Genomic DNA, 21,162 nt, shown 5'->3' with positions numbered 1-21,162 from the left:
AAAGTGCATTTTACAAAAATGTATAGTAATGATGGTAGCATAGCCTATGCTAAATGTAATTATTTCAATTTCAAATTTAAGCATAGCAAGGAAGGAGGGTATGGCACGTTTACTAGACATATGGAGAAAAACATCCCGATAAGTTAGGACATCCTTGTGCACAACCTAAAATTTGATTCGATGTAGACAAAGGTACGAGTTCTCACTCTTCTTTATTTATATTTTCTCATTTAAATTATAGGGCTAAAATCGTGGAGACAATTCCTGTGGAGCACTTGCCATTCAACTTTGCCGAGCGATGCCAAGTGCAATAATGCATCAATGAGACATTACAAATGGCATGCAAAAAGGTTTCAAGGAGGACTATTCAAAGAACAATTTTTCAAAAAATACAAATACGATAAAGAACAACTTTGTGGAACAACTTTCTTTTCGTCCTTGTAAGTATTTTCATGTGGGGTAATGTTTTCATATTAGATGTGTTTCTCATGTAATGAACTTATGTGTGCAAACCAGGCTAAAGTCCCTAAAACAATTTGTAGGACAGATTAGAGATGTGGTATCTTATATAGGAAGGAACATGACCCTCATGAAATAATGGGCGCATTATTGTGGAGCAAATAACATGAGAGCCAAAAAGTTCCCGAAAGATGTTAAAACTAAACAGAACTGTACTTATCAACTTCTTAATACGACATTTCATTATAAGACATTGTTGACTGCTTTTGTTAATGAAGCTTTGTCTGGGGTTTTAGTTTATTTGAATATCAATGAAATATCGCTACTAGAGTTATGCATTTACTTTGTGTGTTTAATACATGTACAAATTTATTTTTGCAAGTTTATTTTCCCACTACACATTTATTCTTATATGGTGTTGTTGATGTTGCTGAACAACTGTGGAAGTTTAAATTAGATGCTCAATTAGTTATGGGCCTTAAGGAAATGAAGGCTAAGTGGTTAAGCTATTATATAGATATACCTCATATTGCTTTAGTTACATTTGTTTTAGATCCTAGGAAGAAATTAGAAGATTTATATGCATATTTAGAAGCTTATTATAAGTTCTTTGGGTTTAATGGAGGTCAGGATTCCCAAACATGGGCCATGTGTGAGTTAGACTAAATGGTATGCATCGGAGCCTGACATCTATATAGAAATTAGTGTAATTGTTGGTAATGTTGAGTTACAACATTTTGAATTGTATGAGAGTTATTGCTCTTGTTATGACAATGTAGTTCCATAGGTTACAACTAAGACGATAGGGCAGTCTAGCAATAGTGGGGAAGAATCATTTTGGCAAAAGCAAGTGAAGAAGAAGCCTAGGGATTTGCAGTACCTACAGGTCAACCTCTACTTGAACACTACCTTTTCGTTCTCTGAAGACATGAATGTAGATATGGCACTCGATGTTTGATAAGTGCTTGTGCGATATGAATGCGAAGCGTTCATTCCTTATGTTGAGCATTACTTTTCTCGGGTTTTTACACTAATATGTGTGTTTTTATGTTACTTTTATGCAGGTAGGGTTGTGAGGCCGTTTATGAAGGAAAGAAGCCAATGTGGATTACAATGCACCGATTTTGGAGGAAATCTTGCTAAGGTTCCAACGTGAAGACATAGGTCGATGTGAAATGCTAGAGTGTGTGCCAACCTCCTCGTATTCGAGTTTGGCACATCCATTTGGAGGGGCACAAAGGCAGTCACACTCGAGCATTCCGACTTATGCACATAGAACAAGAGCTTCACCAACTTGCCTATCATTGAAGAAGCAAGTGATCCACGACGTGAACGTGTGCCCGTTTGCGTTATTCCGATGAAAGTATGGATTCGGGAAGCTATTCAGGCCGGATACTGTAGCAAAGCAATGCAGCAAGTACTGCAGCAGCACTGTTCACAGCCGGCCGAGAGAACAGTAGTTCAGAGAATCCACATGGGCGTGTGGAAATTATCCACGCCCGTGTGGAAATTCCGCACGGGCGCGTGAAGCATCCAGGCCCGTGTAGTTGCCCGATTCAAGCCCTATTTAAAACCGAATCAGCCATGATTTTAGTATTCTTTTCTCCATCTTTTCCCCAACTTGAGAGAGGGCTTCGGCTAGGGTTTTGATGGGTATTGGCCAAGGTTTTGGAGAGGTTCTATGGCTCCGACATCGTCATTCCTTAGGAAGAAGGTTGGTAGGGGAGCTTCCGTCGAGGCGTATCCTATACCGGACGAGGGAATCCTTGGACAACGAGTAGAGGACTTTCCACAAGACCATCGACACGACTATCAAGGGGGTTTCTTTATGGATTCATTGCTTTTACATTCTATTTCTTTGATTGTACTTAGCTCCATGGAGAGCTAAACCCCTAGTGGGTACTTGGGTATTGTGAACCCTAGGATGTATTTGTTTCATTGAATCTCTTTATTATGCTTTCAATTAATTGATGTTTATTGTGAGTTCCAACCTTGAATGCTTGATTGTATGAACATTTCCCCTAGAGTGACACTAGGGTTGAGAGTTCTCGTTGGTAACCTTGTGAGTGAGTGACACACCACGAGCGTTAGACACAGCTAGGTTGGAGAGGGTTGAGAGGGTGAGTCGAGAGGTACAGGAGCGTCCCCTTTCCCCTCCGACGTGATAGATTCTACCTCCGTTCCTCGAGTTCTTTGCGGCCATAATAGAGTGAATGGTCTAAAGGATGAACTTCCGTTTAGGCTTAGTTGCGCGTGCAACGGAGTGAAGCGTTGAGATGATCTTAGTATCTAGGGCTCAATTGTGGCTAGGGACCTTCCACCTGGACCAAAGGGTTAGGCCTATAATTAGGAAGAGATTTATCACTTGGAATCCCTAGAGCTCATTGCAACTCTATGCGAGTATGAGGTGTTGAGATTGTTCGATTTCTCCTCCGGGACATGTATAGAGTTAGGCATAGTTGACCTTAGATTTGGGACTATGTAATTAAGGATTTCCACGACTCACCATTGCATTGATTAGGATGCATAATAGAGAGTTCTTGCACTTGAAACAATTATCCTAGGCGGAGCATTATCCGAGTACCCCATCTTTATCGATTGCCTTACCCCCTTTCTTTACTTTTGCTCTCTCACTTGTTGTTTTTATTGTTGAGAATTTAATCATTGTCACACTTATCATCATTGATTTTTCACATAGCTAAGAATCGAATTAAGTATTTTTATTCCTTATTCCCTGTGGATTCGATACCCGCTCACCTGAGATTATTACTTCGACAAACCCGTGCACTTGCGGGATATACGCAAGGGGACCTTGTCAATGTTCTTTAGTGGTGGCAAGGCAATGGAAATTCATATCCTATTATTTCATTAATTGTAGAGAGTATTTTTGAGTGCCCTATGTCTACAGTAGCGTGTGAGCAAACTTTCAGGGGAAGTGGAAACATGCTGGACACAACACATTCATAGTTGTCAGTGCAAAACATTGAAATTCAAGTTTGCACAGATGATTGAAAGCATGCACAAATTTGACAAACATAAAGCAGAGATGGGAAGTCCAAAAAAGAGTGACTTCTTCTTCATCGATAACATGATGAGCATAACAACGGCCTTCGACACCGAGCAAGAGCTAGAACTTGATGCAGATGAATAATTAATTGGATGCTAACTCCGGTCTAAGGTAAGAGAATTGCGTTGGTTTTGATTCCTCTTACACCTAAAAGGATGCATAGGCAACTTAATTTGATTAATCAACAAATCAAGTGCAAGCCATGACATTATAGCTTATATTTAAAATTATTTAAATGTTACCATCTTATGTGTAAATATATTTATTTTATTTCTTTTTATTTATAGAAGTGTATTCATTAAAAAATTCATAAAATAAAATAAAAAAGGAGTTGAGCAGATGTGGTTGTGGACAACACATTAGATGAAAATGTGAATATGTAAAAAATAATATCATTTTCTTAATATATAATTACATCTCATTTTCATTTTTTATATAAGACATTGGAACAAAATCCAAAAATAAAATGATTTTCTCGCTAGTGACCATATCTCTCTCTCTCTCTCTCTCTCTCTCTCTCTCTCTCTTAATTTTTAGTTATTTTTTAAAATAATTTTCATCGATTTGTGAGGTATATTTTGGGCATGGGTTGGTTTGTTATGTTTCTATTTTCCGTTCTCTATGTGTGTGTGTGGGGTGTAAGAGATGAGCATGGGTGAAATTAGCAAGAAGGAGATGAAGATACAAGAGCTTAAGCTCATGAAGCTCTTTTTTTTTCTCTTTCTTTTTTTTTTTGGAAAAGAAGATAAACATCGAAGTGAAGCTCTTCATTAATGGTTCTTTTGTTGATTTTCTCTCTAGTGACCATCTCTCTTTTTGTTTATTTTCAGTTATTTTATTTTTTTACTGATTTTTTTGGGTTTTTAAAATTTTCTCCTGAATTGTTTTTGTTAATTTATACTTTTATAAGTGCAAATCCTGAAGCCTGAGGCTTTGAGTTAATTTTTATAGTGATTTTCGGAGAATTTTAAAAAAATTCCCTTAATTTTTTTAAGATTTTCTTTTAGTTTTTTATATTATATGTTATTATTTTTTAAATTACATGGCATAATTTTTTTAATTTAAAAATAAAAGAAAACTACCGAGCTGGCCTGTGAACCGACGGGTTCTGGCCTGATTTGCTAACTATAAGGGTAGCCCGGGTTGGGTCCAAGGCACCAGAAGGTGATTCATAGTTGACACACCCCTTGCGCGTGTCCGCAAGTGCACGAGTCGCTCAAGCAATAAAGTGTACCCACTGGGTCAGGTAGTCGAATTTATAGAAAATAAGAGTATTAGTAATAACTACTTCTAAGTTATCTAGTCGTATGATCAAGAATATGATGCGATGGACTAATTCATGAAAAGATTAATGTCACGAACAAGCAAGCAAGAGTAATATAGGGGATGCATTTATCAATGAAAAATGAGGTATTCGGGCGATGCTCCCCCTAGGATTCAAACATAAAGTGTAAGATTCACAAAGTGTTCTTAGGCCGAGTTAGTTAAGTCATGGAAATCCAAAGATAATCGGATCATGCCTCCAGATCACCGATACTAGTCCCTTACGAGGTCTCGATGGAGAAATCTTTCAATCTCAACACCTCACACCACATATGACCACAAAGCACTCTAGGGATTCCAAAGGGTGTACTCGATTTTTAAAAATAGATCTAACCCTACTTCTAGGTGAAAGGTCCCTAACCCCTTACAAGGTCCCGGTGGAGAACTCTCTCAACACCTCACACCACATATAGTTTCCTAGAGCTTATGGAGATAGAATACACCACTCGGAGGAGAAAGGGGAAGCTCCACTATCTCATGATTCACCCTCTCAACCCTTTTCAATCTTATGGTTCTGACCCTCATGAAGACCTCTCTCTCGCCATTGTGCCCTTTTAACTCACAATTTAACTTGAACTCGTTTGGAAGTTGGCACACACCTCCATGTATAAGAGCACAACTTGTGTCTTGATCCTTGTGTTGCACAAAAGTCTTCCAAATTGTGCCAACTTGACCTGTCTTTGCTTCCTTTTCTCTCCAAAAGCCTTCACAACCCTATTTGCATAAAGGAACACCAAATACAATTTATGAGACATAAAACATGATGCTCAATGCATGTAAAACATATAAATAAATATGTTAACTCAAGCACTAATTAGTAACCCACCTGGTCAACCGGACCAACTCAACCCACCAAGCCTAGTTAAATGCCCAGTGCCCATCTCTATTAGTGGATGGTGTAATAGTGAAACACACACACACACACACACATGGGTGGTTGGTCCTTGTCCTTTGCTTCTTGTTGTCTCCAATTGTTTTCTTCTTTTTCCTTAATTGTTTAATTTATAAAATACAATACAATTAATCACACACACACACACACACATATATATATATATATATATATATGGCCTTAGTCATGTTGCTCTTGTTTTCTCATCAATCACAATGAATCCTTTACCTCTCTTCTTATATATATATATATATATATATATATATATATATATATATATATATATATATATTGTTTTTAAGGTTCATAGGATGTGGATTTGATGTTGTCTTGACATTTTACCTACTTCTCATTCTTCTTATGATGGAAACCTTCTTCTTGTTTAAGCATCCTTAATTATTAATTTGTTAACTTTATTTTTAGCTTTTTGTTTAAGCTCATTATCCACTACTGTTAATCCACAATTAAGCTTGTTAATCTTTGTTCTCATTAAATTACATTACATTGCATACTAATGAATTTATCAAGCTCATATAAATAATGACATTGTCCATTTAATATGTTATAGTCATTTTATTACTGTTAAATTGAGTACAAATAGTAAGTTGTTAGAATGGACCTTAAAATAATCTAATCATCTTTTAGTGTTCACTTTATTTAGTGTCCTCCCATTAGAGTTTTGGCCACAATCATTAGATTGGTTTGTGAGATCGAAAGGCCTTTTTCTCTCACTCAAATACTCGAGCATTTTTATTATGTGTATAAATATAATATTATATATTTTCATAGTTTTTTATGTCTTTAAAAATATTTGTTTAGAGGCTTTGATTTCATTAACTATGTCATAGGCCTTGATTTTATCATATTTTCTTATAGGTCTATTTTGGTTATAGTTGCTAAAATGGATGAGATTTTAGAAGAAGAGTATGAAATGCTCTTGGTTGTTTATGCCATAACTCTCCATCTCAACAACTTGCTTTCTATAATTAGATTAATTTTAGAGTTCTACGTCTTAAAGTTGAAACATAGAAAGTGCAAAAAGAAGAATGAGTTGTATTTATGAGAGGCATCTCATTAGGCAAGTCAATTTTAGATAAATGATGTTTGATTTGTATTTGGCTTGTATGGAGAACATTAGGATATATGAATATGGTAGTCTTTATAAATTATGTGATATGCTTCAAAGCATTGGTAGGCATGCCCTAATAAGAAATATGAACGTTGAGGAAATGGTTGTCTTCTTTCTCAACATCCTTTCTCATTATGCTATGAATAGGATTGTAAAAAGAGAACATGTAAGGAGTGGAGAGACAATAAATAGGTAGTTTGGTCTTGTCTTACTCTCTATGTTGATGTTGAGTAAGGAATTGTTTAAAAAACCAAATCCTATGCTTAAAACTTCACAAACCTCTGATGGAAATGGTTTAAAGTAAGAATAGATTTTATTCAAACAAACATTTGTCAATGTAATATTTTTAAATTTGAACTAATTAATATAATAATTAATGTGTTTCATTATAAATTTTAGAAATATTTAGGTGCCTTAGATGGGACTTATATTAAGGTCAATACTCTGTAAAGTTGACAAGCCTAGATACATGATAAGAAAAAGAGAAATTGTCACTAATGTTTTAGGAGTGTGTTCACAAGATTTACAATTCATATACATATTGCCTAGGTGCATAAGAAGGTTCTACAACAGATTCTACAGTACTGCGAAGTTCACTTTCTAGGCCAACTAGTTTAAAAGTTCCTCAAAGGTAATAATTTCCTATGTTCTCAAACTTGTAAAATAATAGTGTAACCTTCATCCTTTTAATTTAAAAATCTAAAAGAATCTTTTATCTTTAAGCTTTTATTATGTCTGTGATGTTGGTTATACAAATGGGGAGGGATTCCTAGTTCCATATAGAGACCAACATTACCATTTGAATGAGTGGAGGCCAAACAATCACCCACAATCAAAAAAAGAATTGTTCAACTACAAACACTCAAGTGTATTGAATGTCATTGAAAGGTGTTTTGGTTTTTTGAAAATGAGATGGGGAATAGTTAAAGATAGGTCTTGGTACCTAGTTAAAACATATTTTCATATTATAAGTGCATGTGCACTGCTATATAATCATATTTAGAAGGGAGATGGCTCTTGATCCACTGAAGGCTGAATTGGATGAGTCATATGCGGATTTTGAATATTTCTCAAATGCACAAAGCATCCAGTACATTGAGACCTCCAAATGCATGGACAACTTTTAGAGACAACTTGGCTCAAAAAATGTGGAATGAGTGACAAGCTTCCACTAATCAAGCTTGAAATTTTTTTTTTAAATTACCTTTAAGGGCAACTATTACTGTATGTTTAATGATGTTTATGTAATTGAGTTGTCTATAATTATATATATTTTCTGCTTTTTGTTAGTGTAAATACTATGTTTATCCATTATTTATGAATGTGTTTATTATGTTATATCTATGATTTATTCCATATGAGAGCTTTTTCTTCCTTCAATTACAAGCTTTGGTGGTGACAATGTTTGTTTTTGTATTTGATTTCAAATGGAGAATTTAATAAGTCAAACAAGTGCAAGGACCACCAAGAGGAACAACCATCAATGGACTCCAGCTAAGGACAAAACTTTAATTAAATGTTGTTTAGAGCTTGTGAACAAAGGTTGGAGAGCAGACAATGGCTTCAAGACATGATACTTGACTCAACTGCAAAGATATATGACTAAAAGATTCCCAACTATAAAATTATGGGTGATCCTGATATTAAATTTAGGATGAGGACACTTAAAACATAGATTAGAGAACTGAAGGAGATGAGGAGTCAATCTAGGCTTGGATGGGATGAAGCTAATAAATGTGTGACTTGTGAGGATGATATGTGGTATTCTTGAATGAAGGTAATATGAAATGGATCTCTATTAGATATTTTATCAAAACAAGCAATTCCCTTATTTTAGTGAATTAGCAATCATTTTTGGAAAGGATCAAGCAACTGGAGATGGAGCAGGATTTGCAAGTGAATTAATAAAACCTTTAGAAAGGGAGAATTCAACACTCACAACTACCAAAGTAGTTTTAAAGCTCATGAAGCAATGTAGAACATGGTTCAAGATGATTACTTTGGTGTGGATGTTGAGTTAGAAAATATAAATGAGTGTGCCTTTATCTCTCAAAATGCAAGCAATGACTCCTCGAATGCTTCATGTAAAGAGAGTAAGGTGCAAGAGAATATACAAGGTGATTCAAGTGAGCCTCCAAGAAAAGAAGAAAAAGGGGTCAACTAAGGATCCAATTGATGATTCCTTCTCCAAGAACATGGAAAGGTTTTATGATATTTGTGATGCAACGAAGCAAGAGATAGGTAAAGTGGCAATCTATTTCCAATACGTGAATGCAAATATAGGAAAAAATGACACCTCTATGAGAGCATAACAAAACTCAATGGTTTAACTATGGAAGAGGCGGTTTAAGCAATTGGCACAATTTCAGCTGATAGAGGCAAGACTGAATTTTTTTTTTTTAATTTTCAAATGATTCAAGCAATTGGCATAATTTCAGTTGATAGAGGTAAGACTAAATCTTTTTTTATTTTTTATTTTTAATTTTCAGATGATGATGCAAAGTTGATTTAGTGTTTGTCATTTATTTAAGATATAACTTCAATGTTATTGCAACACTTGAATAAGCTCTTCTTTGCTACAGTTGATTAATTGTTTTTAATTGTTATTATTGCCTGATTAATTATTTCCAGACCGGAGATAATTGTTCGGTTTGGTCCTTTGATGGAATGGTTTCCATTGTTTTAGTCTCTTCCCTCATTTTCTTTAGCAATTTTTATTGATGTGGTATTCGACAAAAACAAATGTACTTTCGAATAAATTGTTCATATGGAATGCCTCGTGAATGTTTGTTGAATAATATCAATCATGACAATTGATGTAAGGATTAAAATAAATAAAATTGTATAATGGACAAAAGTTTAGGAACATGTGATGGTTGAAAACCTTTATTTTTTTAAACAATTTATCTTACATTTTAATATGTTGAGATGTAGTATTTCTTTGATTCAAAGCAAGCCATGTATCCTTTTTGGTGCACTGAAAAGCACAAAAATCTCATTTTAAAAAGTTAAAAAAAAAAAATGATGAAGAAAAGGTTAATTTTCATTTGGATTAAGTTAGTAACATCATTAGAGTTTATTAAAACCTCAATTTTAGTAACTATAATAATTAATGACAAAATTGAGAATAAACATAACTTTACATGGAAAATGAATTAATATCAAATGGAGGAATTAAATTTTCATGCATTTCAATTACAATTTTTATTGGATGCAAAAAAAAAAAAATAATAATAATATAATGTTACTTTGTAAGGAAAGTAATTGAATGCAAAATCTTTTTTTGAAAACTTTACATGCAATTAGTTTTCCTGCAAATTGTCTCAAGGGTATTTTAATAATATTAGTATATAAGTTTACTTTTTTTATTTTACCTTTACCTATATGTTAGAATCCATCCATTTCCCTTCTTTTCTTTTATTTTATGAACCCTTGTTACATCCTTTCCCAACAAAAGTGTTATAAGCAGCTTGAGGATCTCTAAATAGTTGTTTGAATAGAAATTTACATTTCATTACAATTAGTGCGAATATTAGCTCCCAAAACATGTAAAAATCACATGCTTCTTCTTTCAAAAGGGCCTATAATATCTCCGGCTTCTTTTATATTCTCTCTCTCACGCACGTACGCGCACGCACGCACGTACGCGCACGCATACACATTAATGCAGACCAAAATTCGTTATCACCAATGTATTCAAATAAACAGGCTCGCCGTAGTGGACGCCCTCTCAACAAAAAAAAAAACCTATGAAAATGACTTCACGGTTAATAGATGGCTAGTATAGTTATGTAATTAAAAGTTTAATAGATGATGTGACCATGTGATGTGGAGTAGTTGTTAGTTTTAGAAGATTGTCGGTGGTTACCGCCATCATTTATTATTATATATGTTAAGATTAACAAATCAATGGGTTATGTCCCACATCTCCCACTTTCTCTCTCTCTCTCTGTCTCTTTCTCTCTGTCTTATCTTGCTCTGTCAATCTTTCCCTTTCCTGCATATTGTCCTTCCTTGCTATCTTCTCAGAGACAAAACGGACGTCGTCTGTCGATTTCCTCAACCCGCGGTCGCAACACACACACACACAGAGGGAGATGAATGGGAAGGTCGTGTGCGTGACGGGGGCCTCCGGCTTCATCGCTTCATGGCTGGTAAAGCTCCTCCTTGATCGCGGTTACACTGTCAAGGCCACCGTTCGTGACCTTGGTATCAAACCCTAGCTTCTCCTTCTCCATCTCTATTATGTTTGTTTCCAGTGTCATAGGTTCTTGATTGCTGCTTATGGCCGTGCCCATGGCTGCTGTTGCCTTTAATGTGATCTTAGGGTACCATTTTTTTTTCTTGGAACCATTTTTTGCTAGGCATAGCGGTGGTTTCAAGGTTGGTCATGGTTTTGATGATTTAAGGATTTTGGATTTTGTTAATATTTATTTTTTTGATGTTTTATAGTCAGACATGTTATACAGATTGTGGTCGGCTGCTTGTTTGGTGGCAATGGCGTGTTTGCATTGATGATTTAAGGGTTTGTTTTTGAATAATGTATGGCTATACATGTCAGTAAGTGAGGGTTTATCATGCATCCATGGTGTTTTGAATCAGTGTTGGGCTTTTAATTTCTTTTGTCTTTTTTTTAATGGGTTGACTTCACCTCTGTTTCCTTTTTGGCTTTATTTTGGTCCATTTTAGGTGATCCCAAGAAGACAGAACACTTGTGGGCATTGGACGGAGCTAGTGAGCGGCTTCAGCTTTTCAAAGCAAACTTATTAGAGGAAGGCTCATTTGATGCTGCTTTTGATGGATGTGAATGTGTTTTCCATACAGCTTCCCCTTGTTTTTTGGCTACTGAAGATCCACAGGTTCACACTCTGCCTTAGAAACTTGGAGTTCATGCTTTGCTTGAACTCATTATGTGGAAAGCTGTGAAATTTTTTTCATTGCTTCTTCAACCTGGTAGTGCTTATTGTCTATTGATTACAAGTCTATTCAGTTTAATTGTGGAATACTAACTAGCAGTAGTAAACTAGACACTCTAGCTCCTGCTTGCCATGTAATTGTGGGCAATTATGCTACTCAAAATACTATTTATGCAGATTGGGATGTATACTATTAAATAGGAATAGATTTTTTTCATCTACAAGTAAGGGCACTTAAAGTTAGAACCTTACTCCCATGCTATGATCTCAAGCTCAAATTGCAAATACATCATTATATAAAATTTAGATTATAAGTGAAAATGCAATTCTTCGCAAACACTCTAGTATTCCCTTCCTTGGCACTTAACATAGACCTATTATTCGGAACAAATACTACAAAAAACCTTGCTTTGGAGAGCCCTTACCAAGGACCACTGCCATATGATAATTTAGGCTTAGATAGAACCTATGTAAGAGACTAGTTATTGTACATTGGAGATAAGCACAATCAATCTCCAACATCCTTTGGACAAGTTCATGCAACTTAGTCCATCTTATTAAATTAAATTTCCAATATTTTTTTAATGAATTTAGCTGGTTAGCTCCATTTCCATCTTTGATAATTAATGTTTATAAATTTTAGGATGTACAATATCATAATCCATGTCTTTGAGATTCTTTCATTGGGAATAATGTGACATTGTAATGTTTTCTTTACCAAAAGGTCTCTTTGATCGTGATCTTACAAGAAGCTAGTTGTTTGATCTATTGAAAGACAGGATATGGCAAACCCATTAATGTTAGACTTCCGTGTTCTTGTAAATTAAATTGGGTGAAGAATATCTGTAAATTCTTGAGATGTTAATTTTAATTGACAAATTTTAGTGCATTCGTGGTTCATCCCCCGAAATTTGATTTACTATTTACCATTTCATTCCATTCAACTGGGTTGTTTTGTCAAAATTTCCTTTAGCTGACAAAATTATGTGGATATTAATTTTAATAAATTCGAGTTGTCTGTTGCAATCGTTAGTGCAGGCTGATTTAATTGATCCAGCAGTAAAAGGGACCCTTAATGTTTTAAATTCGTGTGCTAAAATCTCTTCCATTAAAAGGGTGGTTATGACATCATCCATGGCTGCTGTTACACTCAATGATAGATGGACTCATGATGTGATGATTGATGAGACATGGTTTTCAAGTGTAGATTTCTGTGAGCGTAATGAGGTATGCTAAAATGTTGTTTGGTTGATGGATGGTAGTGTGTGTTTAATTAAATATTTTAAAATTAGAATTTTATTTTTTAATTTGTGATGGATATTTAATAATTTAATGTTTTTAAATAATTGATAAATATGTTTTCGATGATTAGTTTTGAAAATGAGTTTCTAGGATAAGTTTAGTTGTTAGGTTAGAAAATGTAACTCACCAATCAAACATCTCCAGACTTTGGTTGGGATATAAGAAATGGGTGAAAAGTTTTTGTGAGTAATACTATGCAAATTAAGTTTAATTTTAATTTTCTAATAAATAGTGGATGCTTATTAGTATTAATATTTTTTTTAAAATTAATTATTAAATATGCTCATTTATAAGATTAAATCTTGTCAAAAAGTGTTGTTGGGGCAATTCTTGGGCGTAAAAGCTTAGCCTAAGTGTGTTTTTCGGAGATTGAGCTAATTTTTATAATTAAAATTTTGTAAATAAGGTGAAGCTTAATTTTAAAAACTTCAGTCTGAGCATATCTTGTTGAAACTCTGGAGCTTTAATAAAAATTAGCATAACTAGCCGTCTTCATTAATTTCTCAAGTATGTATGTTATTTGCATATGTGCCGTTTTTGTCAATCAAATCATAGTTTAAAAAAAATAAAATCGAACCTATTTTGATTGTAATGAATTTCATCTCATGTATGTTTTCAGTGAGAATATTTTCTTTGACTAGTTATGCTGTATTGAGATCATGACGATACTAATCTTCTATTACATTGCTGCCATATTAACCCTTTTTTTGAATGAGAGACTTTGTTTATCTTCTGTTTTCTTTCTAGAAAATATATTTATATTGTGTCAATTGCTTATGATGAGTATCTCATATTTTTCGGTTTCAAAACCTCAGCTTGTTCTCATTTGCTTTTAACTTATCCTTTCTGAAGCATAAACAGCAAACCATCGGTTGACTAGACTCAATTGTCTATTGCCTTCACTAGTTTTCCAATGCTTGATATTGTTTTATTGTATCTAGAATTAATTTGTTATTATGAATGGTTTTGTATCGGTATACATCATTTAATACAAAACAAAGATCATATTAGCAATTTAAGAGACTTGTGTTGATCATGAAACTTAATGTTAGTTTTATGTTTATATGTTTGGTTTGTGGGTGATCTTGTTTCATTATCAATGTGCAGATGTTTTTGACATATTTAATAAATTAAGTCTTTGAAACTACGTTGTCAGAGAATTTTAAATGCTCAATCTGTTTAGTGAAGCTATTTGGTTGGTCATAATTTCTGAATTTCTTGAAGTCTAGACTGTCTAGTGTCATAAATTTTTTTTCCTGTGGCCTTTTTTATTTACTTAGTGTGCCTAATGGTATTGTTTTTGAAACAAAACTTGCATATTTTTTAACATTGTAGTTTCCTTTCAGTTGTGGTATGCGTTGTCGAAGACACTCGCTGAGGAGTGTGCTTGGAAGTTTTCGAAAGATAATGGCATTGATATGGTCACAATCAATCCATCATTTGTCATTGGTTCTCTTCTGCAACCAACTTTAAACTTAAGTGCTGCTCAAATTCTGAACTTAATAAATGGTATGTTGTTGGTAGTAACATTATAAAGAAATCAAACTTGTTGGAATATGTTTGACATTTAGATATGATAAAATACAACATACCTTGATAACATATAAAATAATATAAGAAGAAAATTATTCCATAACTCTAGTTTTCAAGAGACTTATAATGTGATACATATATATATATATATATATAGAAATAAAGGCTTCATAATAATAATCAACTAAGAAATCATTAGGATGAGATGACATATCCAGATCACAACTACGAGAAACCATTTCAAACTAAGATAAAGCATGCTCAAACACGATGTGTTTAGTGAGTCTATGTTTGGTAGTATTATTATTTAGAAACAATTTGTATATTGGAATATTTTGACTATTGCATGAATAATGTAATATCACGTGATGATTAACTTTTTTGGGGGACTTTAATTGTATCAATCTGAGCTTCAATATTCTTGTGGAAATTGTCATATGTGGCTATTGACATAGGAACAACTTACAACCCAAATGAAAACTATCGTTGGGTAAATGTCAAAGATGTCGCGTTGGCACATATCCTCGCATTTGAGGTACCCTCTGCAAATGGAAGATATTGTTTGGTTGAACGAGTTTCTCGTGATTCGGAGGTTATAAAAATTATAAATGAACTATATCCAACTATTCAACTCCCTCAGAAGTAAGTATTATTTTCTATACTCTTTGAGAATTATCTTCTTATGGAAGTTCAATTTTTATACTTTATTTGTTCTTGATTATGCCAATATATCATGGACTACGAGTTAAACTTTTGTTTGTGTGAGCATGCTGGTCTTTGATTCTATTTCGTCTTTGACATGGAAAGGTTTTGAAGGTTATGCATATCCGAGTACTAATAGTGTTGCATCTGTGAAGTTACTATGTATGGATATAAACATATCAGTCTAGGCCCATCTCCTTCAAGCTTAAGTTCTTGAGAACCATATGAATATGTACTACAGACATGTTTTGTATGCTGTCTGCAATGGCAGGCATTGATATGTTGGCATCTTTTGGCTATAATTATGACAGGCATTAATTATGAGAACCATATGAATATCATGTACTACAGACATGTTTTATTATTATTATTATTATTATTATTATTTATAAATCTAGATATATCACAATTTCAGAAAAAAAGATCAGGATAAAGTTAGTACCTCAGGGTGGTGATTAGTATGCAGAGCACAAGCTATGATCTATTCGAATCTCAAATACACATGCAAGCCTTTTAATATATGGCTTCCGGTTTACCTGAATCTTGACACACACACACACGAAAAACTTTTTTGGATATATATATATATATATATGAACTTGGGGGAAACCAACACACCATCTTGTTTGTAATTTTTTGGTTCAAGACATCTATTGAGTGCATGTGTCATCATAGGTTACATCGATCCACAGGATTTGAGATTATTCACATAGTAAAAACAACTTCAATTGGATTGCAATCAATTTATGTTTCAAGTTAGATATTGTATATTAGAATTAAATTTTCATATTACGCAGATGATTTTCTGTGTCATCATCATTTTTATTGTTATTTGACATTTTTCCTGCAGCTTTAATGGTTATTGTTGGCAGGTGCACAAACAAAGAGCCGGTTAACCCTAGATATCAGGTCTCGGACAAGAAAGCAAGAAGCTTGGGCTTAGATTTTATCCCTTTGGAGACAAGCCTCAAGGAGGTTATTGAAAGCTTGAAAGAGAAAGGCTTTGTTAGTTTCTAAAATGCAAGAATAAAGCAAGTATGAACTTTATTAGGATCTTGATCAGCTTTTATCTGTTATTAATAAGAACCTTTTAAATCCAATTTAATTTATCTTGTTTGAGTATTATGTAGTATAATTTATCTATGATGTATTTTTATTCGGTTTTATGTGGCCCACCAACTCAAAAGTCGTATATGAACTTTGTCATGAAAGCCTGAGAACCTTATGTATGAATAAAGAAGGGGAAGAGAACTTTACTGACTTTAGCTCTTGTTTGGGTAATAATCTTGTCAAAGATCTTCAAAAGTATAGGTGATGGTGTATTGCATCCTTAATGTGTGTATGCATTGGGTGAAAATCTGTAGGTCTTGTATTATGTTTGATTTGCAACATTTTGTTGATCGCCGTGGAGATATCATTTTTATTCTCAAACAAAACCTCGTTTTTCAAATTGCTCTATAAGAACTCAAGTTCAACTGGATTGTTTAATAAACTAGTGGATCTTGAGTTTGAATTCTTAACTAGAATTTAGTGTAAACTGAGCTTTAGCTTGTACAGGCTCAGTGGTTCTTGTTGGTGCATTTGAATCTAGCTCAATGGTATATATTATTTATATCTTCATTCTCCATAACTGGGAGGGGAAAATCATCCTTAGGACACGCCTTATTCAGGTCCCTGAAGTCTACACATATTCGTATTTGTCCATTCTTCTTTTTCACAGGAACTATGCTCGCTATCCAATCAGGGTATGTTTTCTTCTCTGATAAAATTTGCTTCAATCAGCTTCTTGGTCTCTTCTATCACTTTTTCTTCTAGATCAAACTTCATCTTTCTTGGTGCCTGTTTGACTGGAGTAGCATTAGGATCAATGGGCAGTCTGTGAACAGCCACCTCATCATCCAATCCTGGCATTTCATTATAGTTCCAAGCAAAGCAGTCAATATGCTCCTTCAAAAGAGCCTTGAATGATGATTTTTCTTCTTCTGATAGTTGTGCACTTAGGAAAGTCGGCCTTTGGTCATCATCGCTTCCCAAGTCGATTTCAACCAACTCATCAATTGTTGCTTGCCCCCCGTCTTCTAGTTCAAGTGGTGCATTCTTTATCTTTATTTCCTCTTCTTCCTCTTGCCATATTACCATGCAACATGAGTGCCTGGAAGACTCAGATTAGCCTATTCCTCTCTTATCCACATGTGCAGGATGCCACAATCTACGAAGCCCTGATGTGACTTCGTTGACCACTTCATTCTGCTCCCAAACCTCTCAACTATTGTCCTAAGCTTGTTGGGGTAATGGCTTGGGAAGTTTATGGGTTGAGCTTCATCATCTTCTATTTCTTCAATATTTATGATATCATCATTCAAGATCTTTTTGCTTTTGTCTTTATAAAAGAAAATACTTCTTTCCTTTTCATGTCGAGCTGGCACATGAAATGTCTTTAGATGCTCAACTGTATTTACATTCAAATCATGCAGGGATTTATATAGCCCATCCGGAATCCTCGTAATGTATAATGCATTTTCTTCAGTAGATCTTTCAATTTGACCCTTACTTTGGTGCATGTCCTCATCACTCTCATCTTTTGATGACTCAGTGTCACTACCAAAGTGAGGTGGCGCTGGTTCTCTTTTTTGAAGCACAGGAGTTATTTTGGCTGTCTTGATCAAAGACACTTCTTCTTGGCATGACAATTTGCCCCCTTTGGTTGATTTGGAGGTATTAAGATAATACCTCGCATCCTCATAGTGTATTTCATGGATGCCAAAGGGTTGGATCTCTCCATCAATTCTGAACTCTTCCCCATCCACCAAATACTTTACGCATTGATGCAGTGTTGAAGGAACCAACTGGTTTTCATGAATCCATGTCCTTCCTAAGAGGGCTTTATAGGACGCATCAGCGTCAATTACATGGAATTTCACGTTAGATGATATTTTTCCAAATTTGAGGAGAAGAGTGATCGATCCCATTGCCTTTTGGCTGCGCTGATTGAAACCCTGGATGATGATCTTCTCCGAAGATAAGTGGCATACTTCAAGAGCCAATGCTCGAAGAGTGTTGAGGGTCATTAAATTCAAAGAAGACCCTGGATAAATCAAAACCCGGTTGATCTTTACTCCATCACAAAATCCTGTCACATATAGTAGTCTGTTGTGTGCCGTAGTCCCAAGTAATAGGTCCTCATTTGTGAAGGACAATGAAGATGTATGAGATGCATATAGGGCTTCTTTTATGTTGCTTCGGCGAAGTATGCTTGATACTCCTCAGGATTTTGTAGGGCATGTATTAAAGACTCCCTGACTTCAGCTGACATCATCAATGCATCGTACATACTGAAGAGTGCTGGGACTTTCTTCAAATGTGCCAAAATATTGTAGTTTGGCTTTTTCGAGGGTTTCTTGGGGAAGACATTCTCTTCTTTAATCATCTTCCCTTTATCTCGATTATTTGAACTTGGAACCTGTCTTGGCTGAAGTGTTTTCTCAGTTCTAAGCTGCATCTGATATACATGTTGTGGTGCTTCATCTTCCTCCTCAGGGAAGTTTAGCTCATCTTCTGAATCATCATGAGCAACTATAGCATAACATTCGCCTTTTTCTTCAAAGTAATCCTCAGTGAGTGTCAAATTTCCCAGAGAAACATGTCCTTGCAACCATTTTTGGAAAGCGTGATATTCTTCTATGGTGTGTCCTGTAAGCCAGTGATATTGGCAGTAGCTTAGATGTCTATTAAGATGCATCAGGCGTCGCCTTTTGGGTTTAGGCAAATCCAATCCATTTTCTATAGCTTGATCAAAAAACTCTTTCCTTTTATCTTTTCTGATAAATCTTTTTTTAGTATTTGTTGCTTTAGCAGGGGCTGGAGAATCCATGACTTCTGAAATAAAATTTTGTCCTAATGATTCTGGAGGATATGTCCCAGATTCATCCCACTCAGCATTTTCAATATGTAACTGTCGTAGCCTATTAGCTGACTCCTCTGTCACCCTTTGAATGAAAGCAGGGATGTCTTCAGCAGGCATGACTTTGTTCAAGACCTTATATTTTGGGGTCTTCGGGGTGTAATATGGTTCTTTGGACTTTACTTGTGGGTAAGGCTCCAAGAGCTTGGCGTTCGCCTTTTTTACTCTCTCCCTGAATGCTATCTTCTTTCTCTGCTTCTTACTGACATAGGGCCAGCCGTAACGATCATATGACTCTTCTGGCTCAGAGAAGCTATCATATTCGTTATTGTCATCATCCTCTAGGTTATATAGAGGCTCCCCTCTTGAAATAACCCTGCAAGTTTCCACTTGCACATCTTCTTCAATTTCATCAATTTTCTCAGTTAATTCCCCGAGTAATTCTTCGACTTCTTCGGGAAAATAATCTCTGAGGGTAATCAGAACTCTTTCTTTCTACTCATATTCTTCAAGAGTCTCTATATACTCTTCAATAATGGATTTCTTGTTCTTTGATTGTTCGCGCTTTTGCTTTCTTTTCTTGTTCTTCTTCTTTGACTGTTTTGTCTGCTGACCTTTATGAGGTTGCTGAGAGCGTTTCCAAATGATCCCTGGCAGTTCAGCCAACTTCTTCAACATCTTCATTGATCTTTTGGATATAAATACTTCCCATAACTCTTCTGGAACAACACAAGGTTTATCATCCTCTGTTGATGTAAATATCACTTTGTTACCAACCACTGTAACTTTCCTTTGAGATGACCCTTCTAGGTTTAGGGTAGTCACGTAGCGTATATGTTCAGCTGGTTGCTCGGACAAAACATTCTTTAAGAGTGTGATTTTGCCCTCTTGGTATTGTCGCTCGATCCCGATCCTTGAAAAACATAACAATCTTCTATTGTATGTCCCAACACCCCTATGATATGGACATGATGGTGGGATGATATGTCTTGCTTTGCTCTTCGGGTCTTTTTGCATTCGAGGGAGCTGCAGACCCTCTCTCACGACATCTTTTGAAGATTTTTATGTACTTTATCTCTCTACGAAGGAATACTCTTATTCATCCTATCCTTCAAGGAAGGAAGAGGTTTTTGACTCATTGTCGATGAGCACTTAAACTAGGTACCTTTGCTTGTTCCGATTTATGGGACTCACTCGCCTTTCCCCTTCTCAATATTGAAGGTAGTAGCGAGTGTACTTGACGACTTCTATTTTTCTTGGATTTGTCTTTGTCACTCCTTGAGTGGTGCTGAAATTGGACAACACCTTCGGGTTGGTCCTTTCTAATTTTTTTAGCTTGTGAGATTAAGCCTTGGAATGTAGTGATGCTAGATGTACTCAAGAAAGGTGACATCCAACTATCAATGTTCCCACAGAATAAACCCACTCGCTGCTCGATTGAGTGGTTGTTCACATTTAATGCTCAAGTTCCTCCACCTCATGATGTAATCGACCACTTTTTTATCTTTGTTTTGGCGAGTGGTTACGAGGTCAGCAATTGTGATTTTGTCACTTATGCCCCCAAACTGTACTCGAAAGGCATCTTTCAGCTGCTGCCATGTTTGGATTGACTCAGGTTGCAGATTTGCATACCATTCAAATGCTACTCCTGCAAGACTTGCAGAGAACTTTCTTAGGAGGAGTGATGGCTTCACACTTGTATCTCCACAAGACGTGACAAAATGAGCCAAGTGTTGGTCAGGATTGCCAATCCTAGTAAATTGCTTGAATTTTGGAACATTATATCCCTTGGGGTAGGGCACCAGGTCATGGTAGCTGGGATAGGGCTTGCCTCCATCTGCCTTTTTCTCAATTCCTTTGGCTTGATTTAATTCAGCAACTACCATTCACTGTATCTCTTCCCGAGTTATTACAGCTGATTGTTCCTGAACAGGAGCA

The 21,162-nt window shown here is 35.3% G+C and overlaps 1 protein-coding gene across 2 annotated transcripts; it reads left to right on the top strand.

Moving 5' to 3' along the window:
* Positions 1 to 10,831: 10,831 nt before the first annotated feature.
* Positions 10,832 to 16,561, top strand: LOC120262871 (phenylacetaldehyde reductase-like). 2 transcript variants are annotated; one of them, XM_039270775.1, is made up of 6 exons: positions 10,832 to 11,079; positions 11,560 to 11,729; positions 12,825 to 13,013; positions 14,435 to 14,597; positions 15,077 to 15,263; positions 16,196 to 16,561. In XM_039270775.1, the coding sequence occupies exons 1-6, from the start codon at positions 10,968 to 10,970 to the stop codon at positions 16,338 to 16,340; spliced, it is 966 nt and encodes a 321-aa protein (XP_039126709.1). In that variant the 5' UTR covers positions 10,832 to 10,967; the 3' UTR covers positions 16,341 to 16,561. The 2 variants fall into 2 exon arrangements, with proteins under 2 accessions (XP_039126709.1, XP_039126710.1); XM_039270776.1 differs by having other exon boundaries at positions 16,174 to 16,298.
* The last annotated feature ends 4,601 nt before the right edge of the window (positions 16,562 to 21,162 follow it).

Source organism: Dioscorea cayenensis, chromosome 6 (genome assembly GCF_009730915.1).
Source record: "Dioscorea cayenensis subsp. rotundata cultivar TDr96_F1 chromosome 6, TDr96_F1_v2_PseudoChromosome.rev07_lg8_w22 25.fasta, whole genome shotgun sequence".
NCBI lineage: Eukaryota > Viridiplantae > Streptophyta > Magnoliopsida > Dioscoreales > Dioscoreaceae > Dioscorea > Dioscorea cayenensis.
Note: the sequence above shows the minus strand (reverse complement) of the source record. Positions and strands in the feature narration are given on the sequence as shown.

Excerpts from the sequence above, each read along its gene's own strand:
- LOC120262871 (XM_039270775.1), top strand. The coding sequence starts at position 10,968 with ATGAATGGGAAGGTCGTGTGCGTGACGGGGGCCTCCGGCTTCATCGCT. Across the intron at positions 14,598-15,076 it reads AATTCTGAACTTAATAAATG|GAACAACTTACAACCCAAAT; the intron begins GTATGTTGTTGG and ends CTATTGACATAG. Across the intron at positions 15,264-16,195 it reads ACTATTCAACTCCCTCAGAA|GTGCACAAACAAAGAGCCGG; the intron begins GTAAGTATTATT and ends TATTGTTGGCAG.